The sequence below is a fragment of the Odocoileus virginianus genome, chromosome 34, assembly GCF_023699985.2.
Source record: "Odocoileus virginianus isolate 20LAN1187 ecotype Illinois chromosome 34, Ovbor_1.2, whole genome shotgun sequence".
In the NCBI taxonomy this organism is placed as follows: domain Eukaryota; kingdom Metazoa; phylum Chordata; class Mammalia; order Artiodactyla; family Cervidae; genus Odocoileus; species Odocoileus virginianus.
Genome location: NC_069707.1, coordinates 519,899 through 544,410, shown reverse-complemented (window position 1 = coordinate 544,410; position 24,512 = coordinate 519,899). Strand labels below are relative to the sequence as shown.

The 24,512-nt window shown below is 47.1% G+C and overlaps 1 protein-coding gene across 5 annotated transcripts in view; it reads left to right on the top strand.

Moving 5' to 3' along the window:
- The window catches only part of ERMARD (ER membrane associated RNA degradation), a 31,556-nt gene extending 7,265 nt beyond the window's left edge, over positions 1 to 24,291 (top strand). For 3 of the 5 annotated variants that reach the window (XM_020880599.2, XM_020880597.2, XM_020880600.2), the window contains 13 exons: positions 949 to 1,046; positions 1,476 to 1,612; positions 3,032 to 3,146; positions 4,038 to 4,140; positions 10,814 to 10,843; positions 11,733 to 11,801; positions 13,302 to 13,475; positions 19,499 to 19,582; positions 20,276 to 20,352; positions 20,751 to 20,876; positions 21,094 to 21,312; positions 21,629 to 21,742; positions 23,023 to 24,291. In XM_020880599.2, coding sequence (XP_020736258.2) covers positions 949 to 1,046; positions 1,476 to 1,612; positions 3,032 to 3,146; positions 4,038 to 4,140; positions 10,814 to 10,843; positions 11,733 to 11,801; positions 13,302 to 13,475; positions 19,499 to 19,582; positions 20,276 to 20,352; positions 20,751 to 20,876; positions 21,094 to 21,312; positions 21,629 to 21,742; positions 23,023 to 23,203 — 1,527 coding nt within the window. In that variant the 3' untranslated portion in view covers positions 23,204 to 24,291. The remainder of the gene's footprint in view (positions 1 to 948; positions 1,047 to 1,475; positions 1,613 to 3,031; positions 3,147 to 4,037; positions 4,141 to 10,813; positions 10,844 to 11,732; positions 11,802 to 13,301; positions 13,476 to 19,498; positions 19,583 to 20,275; positions 20,353 to 20,750; positions 20,877 to 21,093; positions 21,313 to 21,628; positions 21,743 to 23,022) is intronic. The other 2 variants (XM_020880601.2, XM_020880598.2) reach the window with 2 other exon arrangements.
- The last annotated feature ends 221 nt before the right edge of the window (positions 24,292 to 24,512 follow it).

The following is a 24,512-nucleotide window of genomic DNA, read 5'->3' as shown; positions in this document are numbered from 1 at the left end:
TTTTCTGCCTGTGTTGTGCAGTGAGCTTTCTGTCCACCCGCAGCCCTTTCGGCTCCCAGGTAATTTTCCTAGTTCCTTGGCTTATATACTTGTAATTTCCCAGATGGTATGAACAATTAATTTAAAATAATAGTAAATTTAAGGCAAGTAATATTTAATTATTAGTGTTGTTACGTTAAAGTTCATGTTAAAAGTATTTTAAGTTAGTGTGAGAGCCAGGACTTCCTGGAGTAGCACGGAAGGACTGGCTATCAGACATTCTGGTGCTGAGTCGAAACGCCTGTGTGAGTTCCTGCTCGTGACAGCGTGCAGAGTACCGTCCCGCTTCCCTCCGTTCTGCAGATGAATGGAGCAGCTTCAGTCCTTTCCCGAGTCTCTGGGAGGCTCATCTCCTCTTTCCTACGACATGGGTGTGAGTCCTCTTAGTCTCTGAGCAGCTTCCCGTGTGTTGTGAATCTCCTGTGAGGCGTGATGCTCCACACCCGGGGGATGCCAGGGAAGGTGTAAGTGTTGCTGTTGGACAAGTGGGATCCTTGATTCGGGAGGGTCTTCACTTTGCGTTGACAGGTAGGAGGATGGAGCTGGTGAACCGAGAGCTTCAAGTCAGACAGGAGGCCGCGCCTCGGCGCTCAGCTGCCTGCTGCGGAGCCTAGTCTGTCCTTTGCTGTGGAGGTGTTTCATCCACAGACCAGGCCTCTCCACGCGCGGCGTGGACGCAGCGTCCTGGGGGCTCCCGCCCCCTGTGGCTCCGGGGCCCCACACGCGTGGTCCCGCCCCCCCTCGCTTGTATGCGTCTCGCGGGTGTAGTGTGAGTGCAGCGTCTCCTCAGAGGTCGCCCGGGGAGCGCTCCCTCCGTGCTCGCGCTCGTGGTCCCCTGGGCCCCGGGGGAGGCTCCCGCGCGCAGCTGGGCCGGCTGCTCAGCAGCCCCGCGGCCTGCCCCTCTCCCAGATGGACGTGCTGCAGGTCTTCGTGGGCTCCCCGCGTGGACTCAACCTCCGCAACGTCCTGTGGCACGGCTTCGCGGCCCCTCCGGAGGTTCCGCCCGAGTGAGTGCCGCGGCGCGCGCTTCCGTCACGTGCTGAGAAGTTTGCTTTATTTGAGTTTCACATCAAGAAAACATGTATTTTGAGATCAATGAGACAGTTTGGGTTCAGGGTGTTGAAGACACAACCGGACATCAGTGGCCGAATGGCCGCAGTGGTGACTGGGTTACGATCTCACTGACTTGGCTCAGAGGCCCAAGTGGTGGCGTGCCCAGCCCCGGCGGGCGGGGTACTAGGTTTCGGCTCACCGGTTCCTGAGCGGTAGCCGGTCCTGTGGACCCCTGCAGTTTCATCCCCACAGCTAGTGGGATCTTCTGCAGTTTGATACTGTTTTGCTTTCTTAATTTTAAACTTTTTTTTTTTTTAAGTAGAGCTTTTTATATATGTGCTGGGTTTGTGTTTCTAACAGATTGCTGTGCTATTTCCCACTAGATACTGCTCAATGTTGGTGTTGTTGACAGTAGGATTGGGTCAACTACTGAAGGGTTACCTTCAACAGACTAACTTCACGTTGGCACATCGACCTTTTGTAACTCTTACGAGCGTGGAGGATTTGATCATTTTTCCTGGCAAGTACCACACCACGTTTTTCTTTGACTCTATCTTTGTAAAGATATTTATAATGTTACTAAGCAGCACTGACACTCAAGCTCTATGGGAGGAATAGTTACTCTCCAGGGGCAACGTGCCTTTGAAAGTTTCATGAGGAACCTGTTAAACTTTGCCACATAAACCCTCACCCCTTCCCATGGTGCCCCCAGGGTTGGCGCTGGGAGTCAGAGCCACAGCTACGTGAATCAGTGTTAATATTATTGGTCAACAATGTTAATAATGTTGATCAATATTAATAATACCAGTCGACATGAATCAGTATTAATGATAAAATTAGTTTATCGTGCAGATGTGTGGCTTGGGCCAGTCTGTGACACACATTCCCTTCTCCTCTCTGCTGTCTTGCTCTGTTCTCTTAATGGTGATGCCAGAAGCGCCAGTAGTATAAGTGTTTTCCTGTGTCATCTTTGGACTTCCCCGATGGCTAGCAGAAAAGAACCCATCTGCCAACCCAGGAGACGAGGGTTCAATCCCTGGGTTGGGAAGATCCCCCAGAAAAGGAAATGGCAACCCACTCCAGTATTCTTGCCTGGGAAATCCCATGGTCAGAGGAGCCTGGGGCTACAGTCCATGGGGTCACAAAGAGCTGGGCACGATTTAGCAACTAAACAACAACAAATATCATCTTTTGGTTTTTTTTTTTCATGTCGAAGTCTTACCAGATTGATGAGGTTGAGGACACAGGACTTCGAGAAAACAGATAAACCCTGTGTTTGCTCCAGGCCCACCCCTTTTCCTGTTTGGTAGTAGACAGGCCGTGTCTGCTTTTGCCAATGAAAACCCTGGAGGGGAGAGTACAGAGCATCTTGGCCCCAACGGTCTTAGCCTTTTGGTATCATGGAATCTTTTGCTAGTCTGGTGACTGCCAATAGCATATATCTTTTAAGACTTTACTTTTGTAGAGCAGTTTTAAGTTTACAACAGAATCAGGAAGGAGGTGCAGAGGTTCCCAGCCACCCGTCTCCCTTGTCAGCATCTCTCACCAGGTGGGACATCGGTTGCCACAGATGGATGAGCCTACGTGGACACAGCATGGTCACCTGAAGTCCAGAGTTTACCTTTGGATTCACTCTTGCTTCCCGTATCTTTGGAAGATGTATTTTCTTGGTCAGTGTGGCCAGCCAGTTGCCCCTGAACTCCTCTGCTCACATAGTTGCAGCCTCTGTCACTGATGCAGTCGCCCTGGGCCCCCACGGGTTGCCTGTGGTCACCTACAGCCTGGCCTCATTCAGGTGGCCTTACTCTTAGACGGCACGCGTTGCCCACGGTCCATCTTCTTAAAGAGGTTGGCCCAGTGGCATCACTCCCTAAGTGTGTTCACACCTTTTTTCAGTTGATCAGTGTGATTGTGCTTAAAAATATTTGCTATTTTACAGATGTTACGACTGAGGTGCTTTCAGTATTAGAAGAAGTGATGAAGAAGTCCACTTTTATACTGAAAATCATGTTGCCGTATTGGGAAGTTGCATTAACCAAGTTAAAGTCTCACAGGTACCTGCAGTGTGGCTTTACAGATTGGGCACTGGTGGTCTGCAGGCCCAGGCCTTCCTAGAAGCCTCCGCTTCCCGTGCTGTGTTGCTATAAAAGCAAACAGGAGTCGACCCGAGCATAAATTATCTTCCTGTAATTAATTAAAAGGCATCTTGTAATTGTGTTTTAAACATTTTTTTTGTTTTTTGGTACAGTTTTATATAGTTAATAATGATAATTATTTTAATTTTTATTTTAGAAATTAAGAAATCATTTTGGCTGCACTGCACACCTTGCAGGACCCCAGTTCCCTGATCAGGGATTGAGCTCGGGCCACGGCTGTGGAAACCCAGGGTCCTAACCACTCGGCCACCAGGGAGTGCCGCAATAATTACTTTTTTGAAGCAACTTATTAATATTTTTCAAGCTCTTACTGTGACTGAAACACGGTGTGTAGTGTTAGAGAGTCAGGAGGGACAGAGGCTGTCAGTTGCCTCTGTTCCCCAGGGAGCAGGCCCCGGGTATTTCCCTGGGGGGTCAGTGGGCTCCACTTCCCTCCCCATTACTCTGTCCTGATGCAGACACTTGACTGGAAACCGTGAGAGCCCACTGACACCCTGGCGTCTGAGTACTTTTTAGATGAAACAAGTTTGGCAGGTATTTGGTGACATTTTAATCTGCAGCTACTAAAACTGTCTCATCATACATTAAAACACCAGAAAACAGTTTTATTGTCACTCGTCTCGTGAGACCTTGATTCTGTTTTTGTTTCTCATGTTAGTGAGTAATATCAGCCCTCACTGCTTTGGACACACGTTGGTAACCTCTGGAAAACAGCACGCTTATTATGGTGTTGGTGCCAGAGTTTACCTTTAGGACATGAAGTTTTACTGATTTCATTCAATTTCACAGGTTTGCTGACTGTGCCATATTGCTGTTGGTGCAGCTAGAGACTGGACTTAGGAAGGTTTTTGCTGAAGTTAACGAATGTCCAAAGAGACTTCTAACTGCTGAGGTACACATGCTCTAGTGGTTGGTGGTGGTTGCTGCTGTATCGACAGTTTTCTGTCCGTAATTAAAGCTTTTACTATCTTGTTTTTGTTTATTGTTAAATGAATTTTCTTGTAAGAACTTTCTTTGGAAGGCTTGACTATCATTTTTTGTGGTTTCCTATTTTGATTTTGTAAGACTTCTGTTTATCTGTGATTCTTCCCTTGTGGCTCAGCTCGTAAAGAATCTGACTGCAGTGTGGGAGGCCTGGGTTGGGAAGATCCCCTGGAAAATGGCAAAGCTACCTACTCCAGTATTCTGGCTTGGAGAATTGCATGGACTGTATAGTCCATGAGGTTGCAAAGAGTCAGACACGACTGGGCGGGATAAAAATGGGAAAAAATTCTAAGTCGTTTTTTATGTCATCAACGATATCATGAAAGCGGCTGATGCTCATGCTCTCTCTGAAGCCACAGTTACTGCTGTGCTGTTGTAACCCCACGAGGTGGGCATGGCTGGTCTGCAGCTTGCCTTCTCGGAAGAGACTGCTGCCTTTTGGCAGAGCTGCCGGTGGGGCTTAGAGATGCCTTTGAGTGGCCATGTCCCAGTGGGCTATGGGAGAGTCCACTAGGCAGGGGAAGGGGGAGCACACATCCTGGGCGAGCACAGGTGTCTGTCGTACCTGGTGCTCTTGTTTCTTCCTAGCTCATCGTCCTCTTTTTGCCCCTTAAATCAGTTCAGTTCAGTTCAGCCGCTCAGTCGTGTCCGACTCTCTGCGACCCCATGAATTGCAGCACGCCAGACCTCCCTGTCCATCACAAACTCCCGGAGTTTACTCAAACTCATGCCCATCGAGTCGGTGATGCCATCCAGCCATTTCATCCTCTGTCGTCCCCTTCTCCTCCTGCCCCCAATCCCTCCCAGCATCAGGGTCTTTTCCAATGAGGCAGCTCTTCACATCAGGTGGCCAAAGTATTGGAGTTTCAGCTTCAGCATCAGTCCTTCCAATGAACACCCAGGACTGATCTCCTTTAGGATGGACTGGTTGGATATCCTTGCAGTCCAAGGGACTCTCAAGAGTCTTCTCCAACACCACAGTTCAAAAGCATAAATTCTTCGGCGCTCAGCTTTCTTCACAGTCCAACTCTCACATCCATACATGACCACTGTAAAAACTATAGCCTTGACCAGACAGACCTTTGTTGGCAAAGTAATGTCTCTGCTTTTTAATATGCTATCTAGGTTGGTCATAACTTTCCTTCCAAGGAGTAAGCGTCTTTTAATTACATCACTGCAGTCACCATCCACAGTGATTTTGGAGCCCAAAAAAATAAAGTCAGCCACTGTTTCCACTGTCTCCCCATCTATTTCCCATGAGGTGATGGGACCAGATGCCATGATCTTAGTTTTCTGAATGTTAAGCTTTAAGCCAACTTTTTCACTCTCTTCTTTCACTTTCATCAAGAGTCTATTCAGTTCCTCTTCACTCTTTGCCATAAGGGTGGTGTCATCTGTATATCTGAGGTTATTGATATTTCTCCCAGCAATCTTGATTCCAGCTTGTGCTTCTTCCAGCCCAGCGTTTCTCATGATGTACTCTGCATATAAGTTAAATAAGCAGGGTGACAGTACACAGCCTTGACTTACTCCTTTTCCTATTTGGAACCAGTCTGTTGTTCCATGTCCAGTTCTAACTGTTGCTTCCTGACCTGCATACAGGTTTCTCAAGAGGCAGGTCAGGTGGTCTGGTATTCCCATCTCTTTCAGAATTTTCCACAGTTTATTGTGATCCACGCAGTCAAAGGCTTTGGCGTAGTCAATAAAGCAGAAATAAATGTTTTTCTGGAACTCTCTTGCTTTCTCAATGATCCAGCAGATATTGGCAATTTGATCTCTGGTTCCTCTGTCTTTTCTAAAACCACCTTGAACATCTGGAAGCTCTCCGTTCACGTATTGCTGAAGCCTGGCTTGGAGAATTTTGAGCATTGTTTTACTAGTGTGTGAGATGAGTGCAATTGTGCAGTAGTTTGAACATTCTTTGGGATTGCCTTTCTTAGGGACTGGAATGAAAACTGACTTTTTCCAGTCCTGTGGCCACTGCTGAGTTTTCCAAATTTGCTGGCATATTGAGTGCAGCACTTTCACAGCATCATCTTTCAGGATTTGAAATAGCTCAACTAGAATTCCATCACATCCACTAGCTTTGTTTGTAGTGATGCTTTCTAAGGCCCACTTGACTTCACATTCCAGGATGTCTTGCTCTAGGTGAGTGATCACACCATTGTGATTATCTGGCTCGTGAAGATCTTTTTTGTACAGTTCTTCTGTGTATTCTTGCCACCTCTTCTTAACATCTTCTGCTCCGTTAGGTCCATATCATTTCTGTTCTTTATCGAACCCCTCTTTGCCTGAAATGTTCCCTTGATATCTCTGATTTTCTTGAAGAGATCTCTAGTCTTTCCCATTCTGTTGTTTTCCTCTATTTCTTTGCATTGATCGCTGAGGAAGGCTTTCTTATCTCTCCTGGCTATTCTTTCGAACTCTGCATTCAAATGGGAATATCTTTCCTTTTCTCCTTTGTTTTTTGCTTCTCTTCTTTTCACAGCTATTTGTGAGGCTCCTCAGACAACCATTTTGCCTTTTTGCATTTCTTTTCCATGGGGATGGTCTTGATCCCTGTCTCCTGTACAGTGTCACAAACCTCCGCCCATAGTTCATCAGGCTCTCTGTCTATCAGATCTAGGCCCTTAAATCTATTTCTCACTTCCACTGTGTGGTCATAAGGGATTTGATTTAGCTCATACCTGAATGCTCTAGTGGTTTTCCCTACTTTCTTCAGTTTAAGTCTGAATTTGGCAATAAGGAGTTCATGATCTGAGCCACAGTCAGCTCTTGGTCTTGTTTTTGCTGACTGTATAGAGCTTCTCCATCTTTGGCTGCAAAGAATATAATCAATCTGATTTCGGTTGACCATCTGGTGATGTCCTTAAATAGGCATTCCTCAAAAAATCCTGTCTTCAACCCTCTACTCCTCCTTATATGCATCCCCTGGGAGAGCTCATATAATCCAGTGCCTGAAGCTGTTACCTCTGTGGGAGCAACACCAATCAAAATACTCCAAAACTAATGAAAATGAAAGCCCCACATGGCACAAGTTGTTGATGCAGTTAAAGCAGTGCTAAGAGGGTGATTTAGAGCATTAAGTTCTAGCCGTCTTCAAGGCATTGTTTCTAACTCACAGTTCTTTGATCTCCTGTGTTAGGTTTACACCTGTTTGTTGGCTCTGCTCATAGGAGATTTCCCCAGCATCCAGATTTACTTTACTTCAATAAAGGCAATTTTTTTTCTTCCACAAATTTGTTCTCTGATATTCCTTACTATCCTTATTCTAAATGTGATTTTGCCCCTCCTACTGTCTTGTTGGGGCTTCTCCTTTGTTCTTGGACGTGGGTATGTGTTTTTGGTGGGATCCAATGTTCTCCTGTTGATGGTGGTTCAGCAGTGAGCTGCAATTTTGGAGTTCTCGAAGGAGAAAATGAGCTCACGTCCTTCTACTCCGCCATCTTCTGATGTGCAAGAAACTAAGATCATGGCATCTGGTCCCATCACTTCATGGCAAATAGATAAGGAAACAATGGAACAGTGACGGACTTCATTTTCTTGGGCTCCAAAATCACTGCAGATGGTGACTGCAGCCCTGAAATTAAAAGACACTTGCTCCTTGGAACAAAAGCTATGACCAACATTGACAGCCTATTAAAAAGCAGAGACATTACTTAGCTGACAAAGGTCTGTCTAGTCAGAGTTATGATTTTTTCAGTAGTCATGTATGGATGTGAGAGTTGGACCATAAAGAAGGCTGAGCCACGAAGAATTGATGCTTTTGAACTGTGGTGTTGGAGAAGACTCTTGAGAGTCCCTTGGACGGCAAGGAGATCCAACCAGTCCATCCTAAAGGAGATCAGTCCTGAATATTCATTGGAAGGACTGATGCTGAGCTGAAACTCCAATACTTTGGCCACCTGATGTGAAGAACTGACTGATGTGAAAAGACCTTGATGCTGGGAAAGATTGAAGGTGGGAGGAGAAGGGGACGGCAGAGGATGAGACGATTGGATGGCATCACATACTCGATGGACGTGAGTTTGAGAAAGCTCCGGGAGTTGATGATGGACAGGGAGGCTTGGTGTGCTGCAGTCCGCGGGTCACGAGAGAGTCAGACCGGGCTCCGTCCTCTCCGTGGCTCCGTGCCCAGCTTCAGTGCCGCCTGCGCTCCGCCTGCCCCCCACCCTCCCGCGCATCGCCCTGCTGGTGGCCCCGCCCCTGGCTGACCCCGCTTGGCTTCACTGGCTCGCACCTCGCTCACCTGAACTTGTCTCTCACAAGTCTTCGTGCTTCTCCTCCTCCTCTCATCCATTCTCACGCTGCCACTGATTATTTGCTAAGTTTATGAGTATTCCTGTGTCTTCTATGAACCCGTCTGCTTAAAAGCCTTTTATGACTTCCAGTGCCTGATTGCACTGCTCACGTTTCTGATTTAAAGGATCTCAGAGTCTGGCCCCAGCCTTTCTCCACTTTAGTCTCCACCTGATTTCACCAGCATCATTTAGACTCCTTGCCAGTTCCTGGACATGCATACCTTTCTTCTTCCTTGCCCGCTGTTCCCTGCCTGGCCACTTGCGGCCACAGGGGTGACCTCGCAGAGCCTTGTCTACTCAGACCTAACACTGCTTTCCTCTGTATTCTGTTTCTGTCTTATCTGGAGGTGGTTCTGCACTGCATTTTTGTAGAGGTCTCTGGTGCAGCCCTGGGGACTGGGATGTCCATACTTGGGTCTGTTGATGCCACACCCAGTGTCTTTCACTGGGCTCTGCCCAGTCCAGTGTTATGGAGTGAAGCCTGGCCTTCCAGTGGAAAGAGCTGGAGCCCCAGGGTCAGCTCTCATTCAGGTGTTCGTAGAATTGACTTCATGGTGTCCTGGCCACTCAGTGCATGGCTCGATGGTTCATGAATTTGGTTAATTAGTTGTCGTTTCACTGCACAAGTAGATACGGTGACTATTTCTGCAGAGGATAGTTTATCAAATAATATCTTAAATTTTAGCCAGAATAAACCTAATACCAGTTTACTGATGAGTGAGTGATAGTCACTCAGTCGTATCTGACTGTTGATGACCCCACGAGCTGCAGCCTGCTGGCTCGTCTGTCCATGGAATTCTCCAGGCAAGAATACTGGAGTGGGTTGCCATTTCCTTCTCCAGGGGATCTTCCCGCCCCAGGGATTGAACCCAGGTCTCCTGCATTGCAGACAATTTCTTAACCATCTGAGCCACCAGGGAAAGCTACTTTTAAGACATTTCTAAGGATAAAGACCGGTCAACTTAAAAAGTATCAGCAAATACATGCTTGACTTTATCTTATAATCTATAGATAGTACATTAGAATATGTAATGAATCCATATACCTTTTCCAAACAACCGAGACAGAAGTAGCAATAAAGTTATAAATGACAGTCATCAAACAGATGAAATAAGTTAGATGAAGCTTCTCTCTCATAGAGATGGGGACTGGGCAAGTGGTCAGGAAGGAAATACAATGTGCTTTTAACTTTGTACTAAAAATAATGTTCATACAGTTCACTTATAAGGTGATATACAAATGAAAATACTTTGTAAAACTATAAACTGCATCTGCAAATTCTATGATTATTTTATGGCATAAGATCTCTTCAGAGTCATTGGAGGCTGTGAAGATGAGTGAGACTTTGTGACTTTTTAGAAGCTTATGTGTATTAGGGGTGCAAGAGAAGGTATTTATACCAATTCTGTAAAACAAGATAGAAGTTTATTTCCATCATTTATGGAGATGAGTGAAAAGTTAAGTCTTTGAGGAAATGGTGGGGATATTTAGTAGGCAGTTGAATACTTAGAATGGAGCTCAGGAGAGATTTTAGCATCAGCAGAACAGGTTTGGGAGTATATGGGCTTTAGAGCTATCTTCACAGCAATACATGTTGAAGAATATGTGATAATAAATATTAAAATGAAAGTCTGTTAATGAGCATTAATAAGTGCAACATGTTTCTTGGGTGCTCAGCCTCCTCACAATACTGGTTTTGACACACTATGTGTAAAATTGTGCTGGCTTCCCCAGAAGCCTTTGAGATGGGCATTCCTCACTTCTGGTTTAGCGGAGAAGGGTGTGTGAAGGTGCTCAGGGTTTCATGTGCAGAAGGTGCTGAAGTTGGGATTGGAACGTCAAGGCAGTCTGGCCCCGAGCCACATCTGTGAACTCTGCACCAGTTACTCAAGAAGCGTGAAAGGCACCGGATGCTTGTTGGAGAAAATACTCGATTGTGCGCACTTGCACACAGATACCAGTCATCAGTAGAGGTGCTCTGTGTGTGTGAGTAGTGATTTGTGAAGTTGTGGGATTGTGGTGTCAGACGCACCTGAATTGCTGTACGTGTGAGGGTGATAGTCTTAGGCGGCTCGTGCGCCAGGATCACTGTATCTTCATGCCTTGTGTATCATATTTATGTAGTCAGCAACATCCTTCCCAAAGGGTTGCTAGATGAAGTTTTATTTACAAAAGAAGGCTTCATATTTGTGGCCCTACACTAGAATTGTTTCCTGCTTTGAATAATGTTACACTACTTGTATTTTGCTTTAATTATTTCTTTTCTTCCCTTTTCTAAAGTCAACAGCTCTTTATACTACCTTCGATGAAGTAAGTAAACTTCTAAGATATCTTGAGACAAGCAGAACATTGTATTTGTTTAAAATAAAAATTAAAATATAAAATTAAAAATCAGCCATAAGTCATATGCTTGCAGGAAAATATTGCAGAAAAACATAAGCAGAAAAAAAGAAAAAGCTGATGATAGTGTTGAGTATAGCTTTCAGGCTAATTATTAACCTAGTTTCTAAAGTTATGGAAAGGCCATAACATACATGTACACACATGTATATACGTATAAGCACACCATATACAGTGTTTGCACATATACATAAACACATATATAAACTTATATAAACACATATATACACATACACACATATACACAAACTGTGCATAAAGACACACACACATACATATATACGCACATGTGAGTATGTGTTAGTCGCTCAGTCCTGTCCGACTCTTTGTGACTTCATGGACTATAGACTATTGTCTGTCCATGGACTTCTCCAGGCAAGAACACTGGAGTGGGTTGCCATTCCCTTCTCCAGGGGCTCCTCCTGACCCAGATATTGAACCTGGGTCTCCTGCATGGCGGGCAGACTCTTTCCTGTCTGAGCCACCAGGGAAGCCCATATCTGCACATGCGTGTACCTGAATGTACATAAGCACATCTACACGCCTCTGTACATGTAAACACATGAAGCACACACATTCACACAGTTAGGAATACATCTGTATCTTCTTAAACTCATTATATTGGTTAAGAAAGCCTTTCCTAAATAGGTGGTTGCTACTTTCTTAAGACTGTCCTTATTTAATCTGCTTTGGACTTAACACATGTCACGCCACATGTCTAGTATATTTTGACACTGAAAGTTCTATGTATGTATACTTGTATACCAGTTGATCAACTTACTTCTTTTTGCTGTTTTAGATACTGGCAAAACACTTGAATGATGGTAAAATCAACCAACTTCCTGTTTTCCTGGGAGAGCCTGCAATGGTAAAGTGTTAGGCATTTATAATTTAATACCCTGCTATTTACCAATATGATTAGCTTTTCTCAAAAATGACATTAATTTTGTCTTGGTTCCTGCCCAGAAGTGCTCCTGAAGCATTTGCTTGTCTGAACTCCACTGTCTTTGCAGCTGACATTGGCTGAGCTCTGAGCAAGCTCAGGCCCTGTGCTTCATGCTGATTATCCAGACGTCCTCTCCCTAGGACCTGAGGACTTAGTCACGCTGGTCCTAACAGTGTTTGAATTTGTGGGTTATATGAATTTAGTGATGAAATGTGTGGAACTGTTAGTCGTTTAGTCAGTCCATCTCTCTAGCCCATGGACTGTATACAGCCCCCAGGCCCCTCTGTCCATGGGATTCTCCAGGCAAGAATACTGGAGTGGGCTGCCATTTCCTTCTCCAGAGGATATTCCTGACTCAAGGACAGAACCCAGGTCTCCTGCGTTGCAGGTAGATTCTTTCCCATCTCAGCCACCAGGGAAGCCCATATGTGCTGGTAGCAGGGGCTGTATTTGCTTTATGAACAACAACAAAGTCAGATGTGACTGGTAAGATAGTGTTGGATGAGAAGATAATTATTTAGATCTGTTTTCTATTTGTCAAATTTTTATATGTTATGAGGATATTGCAGTGACTTCTTTGGACTGTAAATAGGATTTTTATAATTTTTAACTGGGAGCCAGCATCCTGTTCCCGCTATGTGACATCAGTCACTCCTTTCTGCTACCAGGAAGTTAGCATAATTGAACTCGTTTATCTAAAGCTCTTTTTCATCTTGAATCTCTGTGACTCCTCTGTCCACTGGCAGTTTGCTTGAATCAGCAAATGTGGTTTTCTGACTCTTTTTCCTCTGCCTGTGGAAGAGTCCTTGAACATCTGTGATTAAGAAGACAGCCGTGCCTTCACAGGGCTTCAAAAATAAAGGGGTGATCTGAGAAAGGACACGTGAGAAAGAGGCATGAGGGGAAAGAAAACCGGTGCTGTCCATGTGAGCACAGCTGTGGATCCGGGTGTGGTCAGCACAGTCCTCCTCCTCCAGGGGGTGAGGCTGGGAGCGGTGCTGCTACCAAGCCCTGGAGCCGCGCAGGCAGCTCTGCAGCCCCGGTGCAGTGCTCCGGACTGGCCAGCTTCTTGTGAGTCCGCAAGGAATAGGCGCAGAAACGCAGCTCCCTGGGAGAGCCAGCCTGAGCCGCGGGGCTCCTGCCTGAGGTCGTGGGGTGCAGTTCCAGAGGACAGGGCTCCCCAGCAGCATTCCACAGAAGGGAGGTCCTGCAGGAGAACGCAGCGGCGGCGGTGGGTGTAGTGAGAAGCCGAGGGATCCCGGGTGACTTGGTGCTCGTCTGCTCTGTGACTGTGACTGACTTCCAGGCTCACTTTTCTGTAATGAACATTGCTGCTTCGGCTTGCCCTTTCTGGGCCTTCAGGCTTCCTTCTTTCTGCTGAGAATACTAACCACACATTTTTTGTGTCCTTTTTTTTGGTAGGAATTTCTCTGGGATTTCCTAAACCATCAGGAGGGTCCCCGTCTAAGAGATCGGTTAAGCCATGGGGAAGTCAGTTTACCTGAATTTCCGAAAGCAGCAGCCACTCAGTTGCTTGCGTTTTCCTTTGTCCTTTTACTCAGATTTATTGATGAAGATCTGTTATCAGTGTTCAAGGTAACGTGTAGGGAATAAGATGTTTCATTAGATTCACTTATTTCAGTTGAGAAGGAATGGAGTTATTTTCAAATGTTATTAATTATATTTTAATTATCTTTTAATTTATTTGAGTTACGGTGTGCTTCCGTCTGAACAGATTACTTGTGGACATGTATTCTCTATAACATAAGTTAATATTACTTGGTCTCACCTAAAATAATTCATCCTATTTTTTTTTACTCTAAATCTATATTTATTTACTTAAACCTTTTTAATGGCGTCCAGTTGATTTATAGTGTGTTAGTTTCAGATGTACAGTTACACACACACACATTCCCACTGTTTGAGGTTCCTGTCCCGTACAGGCCACTACAGACGACTGAGCGGAGTTCCCTGTGTGTGCAGTAGGTCCTTACTAGTCACCGGTTTTATGTACAGTAGTGTCTGTGTCAGTCCAATCCCCAGTTCATCCTCCACTCTCTCTTATCCCCTGATAGCCATGAGGGGGATAAGCCAAGAAAACAAATAGCCATTGTTTTCTACTGCTGTGACTCTCTTTCTGTTTTGTAAATAGGTTATTTGTACCACTTTTTTGTATTCCACATAGGAGCAATATCATATGATATTTGTCCTTCTTTCAGTATGAGAGTCTCTCTGTCTGTGTTGCTGTTACCTGTCTTTAGGTTTTTCCTCTCCGGCTTATGCATTTGGAGTTCTTTTTTTTTTTTTTTGGAGTTCTTTTTAAAAGACCCTTTTAAGGTTTTTGTTTTCCAAAATTATAGAAGTGTTCATATGCTTTCAATTACAGTTGCATAGCTTTCTTTCCATTTACATCTTTTGATCCAGCAGGAATTTATTTCACCTGGGAATCTAGCTTTTTTTTTTTTTTTTAACAAATTGCTTGCAAATTGGCCAATCCCATTTAGAGAATAAACATCTCTATGCAGGGTGCCCTGAACTCCAGACCTGGACTCCCTTTCCCTGTCTGTACTGAGTCTCATAGCACATTAGTTGGTGCTGACATTAGCACTCACATTCATGTCTGACATTATGGTCCTGTTTCTCTTCTTCTTCAGAATACCCTGCCTCTTCTCTGACTGTTATTATTCCAGTGAACCTGTGCGGTTGAACACAGAGCCCATAGGGGTGGGCTTCTCATGGACTAATGTGGGGATAATTGACCTAAGTGGCTGCTCCGGCGCCAAGGCCAGTCTCCCACTCCACTCTCCAGGTTCCGTGTTCTCCTCAAGACGGAGCCCCAGGTCTGCATCCCCCTCCCCTGCCGCCCCCGCACTGAGCCCCATGCGTCCCCAGGGCTCAGAGGCCCTCCCACGGCTCCCGTCAAGGGGGAAGCCATGTGTGCTGTGCTGGCCACTGGCTCATTGCTGGCTTCAGGCGTGAGTCCCAGTGACCCTACCAGGTACCAACCGCCCCGTGAGCCTCACGGCTGTCTGATCTGTAGGTATCAGAGTAAACGGAAGTTAACTGCATTTCTTCTCCAAGTAACAACTAGCCATTTGAGTGGTTTTGTGCTGTTGAGAGTTCTAGGTAGTTACTGCTTATACATAGGGAAGCTTTTGACTTCCATGTATTAAATTTGTTGGCTCTCAGCTCACTGGCTTTGCTGTTCTTCAGTGGCAGTTCTTGTCCGACTCTGCAACCCCATGGACTACAGCACGCCAGGCTTCCCTGCTCTTCACCACCTCCTGGAGTTTGCTCAAACTCATATCCATTGATTCAGCGATACCTTTGAACCATCTCATCCTCTGTCACCCCCTTCTCCTCCTACCCTCCGTCTTACCCAGCGTAGGGTCTTTTCCACTGAGTTGGCTCTTTCTATGAGGTGGCCAAAGGATTGGAGCTTCAGCTTCAGCATCAGTCCTTCCAATGAATATTCAGGACTGATTTCCTTTAGGATTGATTGGTTTGATATCCTGGCAGTCCAAGGGACTCTCAAGAGTCTTCTCCAGCACAGTTCGAAAGCATCAGTTCTTTGGCACCAGCCTTCTTTATGATCCACCTCTCACATCTGTACATGATTACTTGAAAAACCATAGCTTTGGAAAAACCACAGATGGACCTTTGTCAGCAAAGTGATACGTGTGCTTTTTAATATGCTGTCTAGGTTGGTCACAGTTTTTCTTCTGAGGAGTAAGTGTCTTTTAATTTCATGGCTGCAGTCACCATCTGCAGTGATTTTGGAGCCCCAAAAAATAAAGTCAGCCACTGTTTTCCCATCTATTTGCCATGAAGTGGTGGGACCGGATGCCATGATCTTAGTTTTTCAAATGTTGAGTGTTAAGCCAGCTTTTTCACTTTCTTCTTTCACTTTCATCAAGAGGCTCTTTAGTTCCTCTTCACTTTATTTCATTAGCGTGGTGTCACCTGCATATCTGAGGTTGCTGCTATTTCTCTCCACTTTGTGCTTCCTCCAGCCTGGCATTTCACATGATGTGCTCTGCACAGGAGTTAAATAACCAGGGTGACAGTATACAGCCTTGACTTGCCCCTTTCCTAATTTTGAACCAGTCCATTGTCCTGTGTCTGATTCTAACTGTTGCTTCTTGACCTGCATACAGATTTCTCAGGAGGCAGGTAGGTGGTCTGGTATTCCCATCTCTTGAAGAATTTTCCACAGTTTGTTGTGATCCACACAGTTGAAGGTTTTAGTGTAGTCAGTGAAGCAGAAGTAGATGGAATTCTCTTGCTTTTTCTATGATCCAAAGGATGTTGGCAATTTGATCTCTGGTTCCTCTGCCTTTTCTAAATCCAGCTTGAACATCTAGAAGTTCTCAGTTCACATGCTATTAGAGGCTAGCTTGAATGACTTTGGGCATTACCTTGCTGGCATATGAAATGAATGCCATTGTGCAGTAATTTGAACATTCTTTGGCATTGCCCTTCTTTGGGATTGGAATGAAGACTGACCTTTTTTAGTCCTGTGGCCACTGCTGAGTTTTCCAAATTTGCTGGCATATTCAGTGCAGCATTTTAACAACATCATCTTTTAGAATTTGAAATAGCTCAGCTGGGATTCCATCACCTCGACTAACTTTATTTGTAGTAATGCTTCCTAAGGCCCACTTGACTTTACACCCCAGAATGTCTGGCTCTAGATGAGTGGTCACACCATCGTGGTTATCTGGGTCATTAAGCCCTTTTCTTGTATAGTTCTTCTGTGTATTCTTGCTACCTCTTCTTAATATCTTCTGCTTCTTTTAGGACCAGAGCATTTCTGTCCTTTATTGTGCCCATCTTTGCATGAAATGTTCCCTTGGTATCTCTGATTTTCTTGAAGAGATCTCTATTGTTTTCCTCTGTTTCTTTGCATTGTTCAGTTCAGTTCAGTTTAGTCGCTCAGTCATGTCCGACTCTTTGTGACCCCATGAATCGCAGCACGCCAGGCCTCCCTGTCCATCACCAGTTCCCGGAGTCCACCCAAACCCATGTCCATTGAGTTGGTGATGCCATCCAACCATCTCCTCTGTCGTCCCCTTCTCTTCCTGCCCTCAATTTTTCCCAGCATCAGGGTCTTTTCAAATGTGTCAGCTTTTCGCATCAGGTGGCCAAAATATTGGAATTTCAGCTTCAGTGTCAGTCCTTCCAAGGAACACCCAGGACTGATCTCCTTTAGGATGGACTGGTTGGATCTCCTTGCAGTCCAAGGGACTCTCAAGAGTCTTCTCCAACACTGCAGTTCAAAAGCATAAATTCTTCGATGCTCAGCTTTCTTTATATTCCAACTCTCACATCCATACATGACTACTGGAAAAACCATAGCCTTGACTAGATGGACCTTTGTGGACAAAGTAATGTCTCTGCTTTTTAATATGCTGTCTAGGTTGGTCATAACTTTCCTTCCATGGAGTAAGCGTCTTTCAGTTTCATGGCTGCAGTCATCATCTGCAGTGATGATGAGAGCCCAAGAGAATAAAGTCAACATTGGTCACTTAAGGCTTTCTTATCTCTCCTTGCTGTTCTTTGGAACTCTGCATTCAGATGGGTATATATTACCTTTTCTCCTTTGTCTTTCACTTCTTTTCTTTTCTCAGCTATTTGTAAAGCCTCCTCAGACAACCAGTTTGCCTTATTGCATTTCTTTTTCTTGGGGATGGTTTTGATCACTACTTCTTGTATGGTGTTATGAACTTCCTTCCATAGTTGTTCAGGCACTCTATGTCTACCAGATCTAATCCCTTGAATCTGTTCGTCACCTCCACTGTATAATAATAAGGGATTTGATTAGGTCAGTTGTGAATGGCCTAGTGGCTTTTACTCGGAGAAGGCAATGGCACCCCACTCCAGCACTCTCGCCTGGAGAATCCCATGGAAGGAGGAGCCTGGTGGGCTGCAGTCCATGGGGTTGCTGAGAGTCGGACACAACTGAGCGACTTCACTTTAACTTTTCACTTTCATGCATTGGAGAAGGAAATGGCAACCCACTCCAGTGTTGTTGCCTGGAGAATCCCAGGGACGGGGGAGCCTGGTGGGCTGCCGTCGATGGGGTCGCACAGAATCGGACACGACTGAAGCGACTCAGCAGCAGCAGCAGCAGTGGCATTTCCTACTGTCTTCAATATAAGTCTGAATTTGGCAATAAGGAGATTATACTCTGAGCCACTGTCAGTTCCCAGTCTTATCTTTGCTGACTGTATAGAGCTTCTCTATCTTTGGCTGCAAGGATATAATCAATCTTATTTCGGTATTGACCACCTGGTGATGTCCACGTGTAGAGTCAGCTCTGTGTTGTTGGAAGAGGGTGTTTGCTCTGACCAGTGTATTCTCTTGGCAAAACTCTGTTAGCCTTTGCCCTGCTTCATTCTGTACTCCCAAGGCCAAACTTATTACTCCAGGTATCTCTTCACTTCTTTCTTTTGCATTCCAGTCCCTTAGGATGAAAAGGACATCTTTTTTTGGTGTTAGTTCTAGAAGGTTTCCTAGATCTTCATAGAGCCATTCAACTTCAGCTTCTTCAGCACTAGTGGTTGGGGCAGAGATTTTGATTACTGTGATGTTGAATAGTTTGCTTTAGAATCAAACTGAGATCATTGTGTCATTTTTGAGATTGCACCAAGTACTGCATTTCAGACGCATTTATTGACTGTGAGGACTACTCTATTTCTCCTAAGGGATTCGCCCACAGTAGTAGGTATAATGGTCATCTGAATTAAATTCACCCATTTCTGTCCATTTTAGTTCACTAATTCCTAAAATGTCAATGTTCACTCTTGCCATCTCCTACTTGACCACTTCCAATTTACCTTGACTCATGAACCTAACATTCCAGGTTCCTATGCACTGTTCTTTACAGCATCGGACTTTACTTTCACCACCAGACACATACACAATTGGGCATCTTTTCTGCTTTGGCTCAGCCTCTTCATTCTTTCTGAAGCTGTTTATCTGTTCTTCCTCAGTAGCAAATTGGACACCTACTGACCTATGGGTTCATCTTCCAGTGTCGTATTTTTTGCTTTTCATCCTGTTCATGGGGTTCTCAAGGCAAGAAAACTGGAGTTGTTTGCCATTCCCTTCTCCAGTTGACCACATTTTGTAATAGTCCACAGACTTGGGTTTGCCAGTTATACAGGTGTGTCAGCTGTAAATAATGTAATTTTTTACTCTTTTAGAAATACTTATATGTCTGGCAGTTGAGTGTTTATAGTATGTATTCCGCTTCTAGTTATATTCATTTTTAATGTTTAAACTCTTATTGTGTCCTAGTTTTTTAGGAGAATCTCTTAAATTTTCCAATTGTTTGAACTCTTTCTCATTTATTTCTGGTTTTGCTGCGTTGTGGACAGAGTGGCATTTGTAATTGATCACTATTAATCAGCCTTATTTAAGATAATTTTGTTGGTTATGGCTTGACTACTATATCAAAGCTATTTTAATGAAGAGTTTTCCTTCTTTTAGCTGAGACAGTTATGTGTAGGGAGTTAACGAGAAGTCAGGACTCTTATGTGACCTCAGATGCAATAGCAGAGAAACAGAAGCCTGACCGAAGTTGTAATAACAATGGTCTGTTTTCTCTAAACCAGGAAAAAGCAGCGGTGAGGTCATTGATTAACCTTGCAGTTGCCTACGTTTCTCGCTGCCACCCAGCTTCTCAGCTTAAAAAACAGGTAAGTGGGGAGAGGTGTGCAGGTCCACAGTTGTAGAAATTTGAAGGGTGCAGGCCACCTCCTCCAGCCCAGCTTTGGGTCCCCAGACCTGGCTCTGTGGCTTGTGTGCCTCCCAGATGTGTGGCCGTGGCCTGGCCACTGCATCTTTCTGGGGTCCAGCAGTTGAGGTGATGGTGGGTTTGCGTCCTTGGTGTTTTTAGTACTCTGTGGGTGACCGCATGCCATTAACCCAGGACCTGTCACAGGCATTGCTTGGCAGTGGTGAGGGATGTTAGCTTCATCAGACCAGCTTTTGTTAGCCTGTAGCTTAAACAAGCAATAAGCTTGTCAACATTTCTCCATGGATATTGTGATTGGAGAGTGGCTCAGAAACTTTATTTTACATATGGCAGGCGATACCAGGGAGCAAGGTGGGGTCGTGTCCAAGAATGTAATTGTCACAATAGTTGCTAGTAGAAATTCTGAAAGGAAGTTGTAGAGTCAGCGCAGGCTGGCTTGGGGAGATTTGCAGAGGTGTAAGAGAGAAGCCCAGCCGGAGTGGATGGCCCCCAGGAGCGCTGGGGGGAGGGGCTGTCGGCACTCCCTGGGGAGCTCATGCTTTCGCCTGCCTCCCTTCGCCTGTGTCGCCTGAGTGGCAGACGCCCGCCAGGGTCCAGATGTAGCCTCTAGCGTCTCACACGCGTGTCGCGCCAGGTGCTGAGCTGCGGGGGGCGCCTTGGGGCTTGGCCTCTGCGGCCTTTGCCCGAAGAAGCCGGAAGGGAGGCCGCGCGGTGAGTCCTCACACGAGCTTCGCAGGGCTCCGTCAACCTCAGCTCCGGTGTCTTCCCTGGCAAGACTGTCAGGAGACAGGGCCCAAGGAGGGGTTCCTAGGGCTTGGTGCTGGGGGGCCGAGACTGGGGGCTCAGTGTTTGCAGAGACTGAGGGCCCAAGCGTGAAGGAATGCCTCCTGGGGAGGTGGGTGGTGTCTGGCAGAACAGTCAGTCGGTGGTGCCTCTGTCATTTACCTTTACCTTGGCCTCCAATGTGGCTTTTTCATTTTATTTTGGGGAAAGCAAGTTACAGATGAAGTGCTTTGCCCAGTGAACCACTGAAATAAACATCAGTTTGCACTGGTCCTAATTGGGCAACTGCTCCTTGTCACATGTCTTTAAATGTTTCCTGTCTTCAGATCAGAAGGTGATTCTGAAACAGATGCCTGCAGCTCTTTAATCAGAGAAATCATGGCTGAGCTGTGTTGCCATGTGCCTGAGACACACCGCGCTGCCCACCTCTCTGGGCCCCTTCCTCCTGAGGAGTGAGTCCGGGGCGTCCTGGGTGCTTGGGCCTGGGGGAGGTGTGTTGGGTTGCAGACTTCGCGGAGGAGCTGTTAGATAAGCCCTAACAGTGCATGTGGCGACAGACGTTCTCACACAGGATCTGCCAAGTCTGACGCCTGTGACGAGGCCGCGGCAGTGGTGCAGGCCACCGGCCCAGGGCGGACAGGCCCTCAGGACCTGCTCTCCGCCCCGCAGGTGGCCCCGGCTGCTCCATGCACTCTGCAGCATCCCGGTGCGGACCCTTTTCTGCCCCCGAGCTGTCCTGGAAGTGCTGGCTGTGCTCCGGAGGGTCAGCAGCCACTGTCACCGCGTTTGTGACCAGGTAGCCGCGTGCGTGGAGCTGAGGCGCCGGCAGTGGGAGGACCGAAGCCTGCGCTCACGGCAGAGGCGGAACTACCTGCGTCTGGTGCGCAGGTGCGTGCTGCTTGCTCTGCTGGGCGGAGCTATGGTGGGCGGAGCTCTGCTGGGCGGTTCTCACCTGATGGGCTTCTGCTCCCACTTCAGAGAATGCTTATTTAAGAGAAAAATTGCAATGGGTATCACTGTAAATACCACCTGTAACTTTAGAATATGGGTTCTACAGACCCAGCAAATTTTTGGATTTTAAAGGTAACAGCAGATTTACCCGGCAGTGCTGGCACTGTGTATCTAGAGTGCTCTGCATCCTCACGAAGGCACCTTATAAAGGTGATAAATACTTACTAAGTTTTAACTGATTTTATGTTTTTAGTATGAAGCTTCTGTCTTCGATGCTTTACCTGATTTTATTGCTGATTGCGCTAGAATTGATCAACATTCACATGGTTCTTGGGAAGAATGCTTCCGAATACCAGCAGTACCTGAGGTCAGTGTGTAACAGTTCAGAACACCAGCGATATCTGATTCAGTGTGCACACTTCAGAACACCCTCAGTACCCGAGTCAGTGTGTAACACTTCAGAATACCAGCAGTACCTGAGTCAGTGTGTAACACTTCAGAATACCAGCAGTACCTGAGTCAGTGTGTAACACTTCAGAATACCGGCAGTACCTGAGTCAGTGTGTAACACTCCAGAATACCGGCAGTACATGAGGTGAGTGTGTAACACTTCAGAATACCAGTGGTATCTGGGTCAGTGTGCACACTGCAGGAGATGAAGCTGTGTGTCAGTGATTTTGAGTCGTGTTCCCTCCTGTCTGGCCCTAAACTGCTCTTCTCTGTGGGTTTCAGTGCAAGTCAGTGAGCCTTTAGAGCTGACACAGTTCAGAAAGCTGAGTGATCTACATGTGAATGATTTTGGAATCCCTCCTGACAGTGATAGTGGGAGGAGGCTGGTGAAGCTGCAGCACCCTCAGCTGCGTGGACGCCCAGAGCCTGGTCCAGCTCTAATCCGCAGACCGTCTGCTGCAGGGCCATGCACGCACCGTAGGGCAGTGCCCCCCGCCCACTGGACGCCGGCAGCCGCCAGCTGTGACAGCCACACAGGGCTCAGACGCCCCCAGTTCCTTTGGGGGCACAGTCACCTCATCTGAAAGCCATGGTCTAGACAGGGGCTGTGGGTTTTTGCTGTGTTAACTTCTCCCTAAGTATGAAAATTTCAAAAATCCTTAGTTGGAGAAAATTTGGGGCTACTTGAGAAACTAAGGAGAACTTGGGAAACGTGGGCATGGCCCTTCTTCCCACCTGTCAGAGGGCGTTCGTGGGCTTCCTGGTGAGTCATCTTCCAGCAGAAGCCTTTCGGCAGCGATGGCTGCTCCCAGTGGCACGTGTCTACTGTGGGGGGGCGGGGGCGGGTGGCCCCTTCATGGGGGTGAGGCTAGTGGGGTGGAAACAGGAGGCGCAGCCCCCAAGGGTCCAGTGTCTTGTGGTCCAGGCGGCCCCTAAGGTCCCATCAGCAGAGCGTCCTGCATGGATCTGGGAGCGGGTGAGCTGTGTGGCGCGTGGACATCCACCCTGTAACGCTGACATTCTTGCCTTCATTCAGTTGGCATTCTCTCATTTCCATTTTGAATGTATTTCCTTTTCTTGAATCTTCAGGCGAAAATTAGCTAGAGTACTTCAATTGTGATTCCAAAATGAAGGGAATACACGTAAATCCGTGTTGCAGTCTTCAGTGGGATAGATAAATTACTTTCTTTTAAACAGGTTCTTAAAGTGTGTCTTGCAGTACACAGAGAACCTGGCAGCTTACACCAGCCAAGACAAGAACAAGTGGGATGAAGCTGTCCATCTCACACACGCAGCCTTGTTGAAGATTTGGACTTTTACTGAGAAGAAACAGATGTTGACACATTTAGCCAAGAAATCCATGAGTAAAGTCATCTGATAAGTCAGGATGCCTCGGGCTCTGTCAGAAACCCAACCGACCATGTGGACTTCATAGCCTGTGAATTGAGGACCCAAGGGCCAGGTGGGTGTCCAAGGGCATAGCATCTGAGGGCAGGTGGGTTCGGGACTCTGATCCATCAGGGCCCCAAGCCTCCTGCCCTTCAGTTCTCCAGTCGCTTTCCGGCTGCTGGTGTGAGCCTCAGGTGGATCCCTGGGAAGCAGTGGCCGCAGCAGTTTGGGGCCTCGTCTCCCAATGTGTCCTGTCCAGAGGAGAGACTCTTCTCACTCAGCTGTCACCCAGGCATGGCTGGCTACATTTTACTGGCCATATTGCAAATCTTGAAATGATGGCTGTGACCAGCACCCTGCCCTGCATTCACGGGCCAGGCTGGGCGGACGTCCTCCCCTGGACCAGCCACTGGAGCATGGCGGGAGGCATTGGGCCAGTCGCCCCCGTCCTTGGAGCAGAGGGTGAGGTGGATGGGATGCAGATCTCACTGGGTGGGAAGGCCCTGGGCAAGCCTGCCGGTCAGTGTGTCCCCGGGGGTCCAGGTCTGGTAGGTTAGTGCAGCCCCTGGGAGGACAGAGTGAGATGGGCCGTGGACACCCCCAAGTCAGGCTCGTGGGAGGCCCTGGCAGCCACCGCGGGAGGCTCCTCATCCGCTCCGGTGGCAGCAGCAAGGCCCGTGGTTCTCCAGGAGCCCCTGCAGGGCTGCCCTGAACCTGAGTCTGGGTGCACTCGGCTGTGCCACTCCCCCGCTGGCCACACAGCCTCCTCCTGGCCTTGCTGGCGGGTCGGCCTCCCAGGAAGGGTGTCCTGCCATGTGCTCCAGCTTCTCTGCCCTCGGAGATCGACAGGGAGGCCGCCGTGGGGCGGTGGGGCAGTGTGACCACAGACTTTCCTGGTCCAGCTGTCACTTCTCCAGTTCAACAGCGGCCACCCCTTTGTAACTGAACTTGTGGGTAAAGACGGGGACGCCTCCTGCTTCTGTCTGCTGTGACTCAAGCCCCCCACACCATTGCCCCCACTCCTAGGCTGGACTCAAGTTACAATTGTGATTTGGAGAATAACCACTCGTAACCCTGCTGGTGTTGGTGCTGGAATGGGTTGGGGGGCAGGGAAGCAGCAGCTGGGGCTGCGTGGTGACCGCGGGACCCGAGGCCGGGCTGGCCGCTGGGCTGGGGAGCCTTCCTGTCTTGTCGCCGCCTCCTCCCTCAGCCACTGGCCTCTGGTCGCCGGTCCTCACCTGGTAGGTCGACCCAAACCTCACTCCTCAAAGAGCTTTCCCGCTAGAAACCTCCTAGTT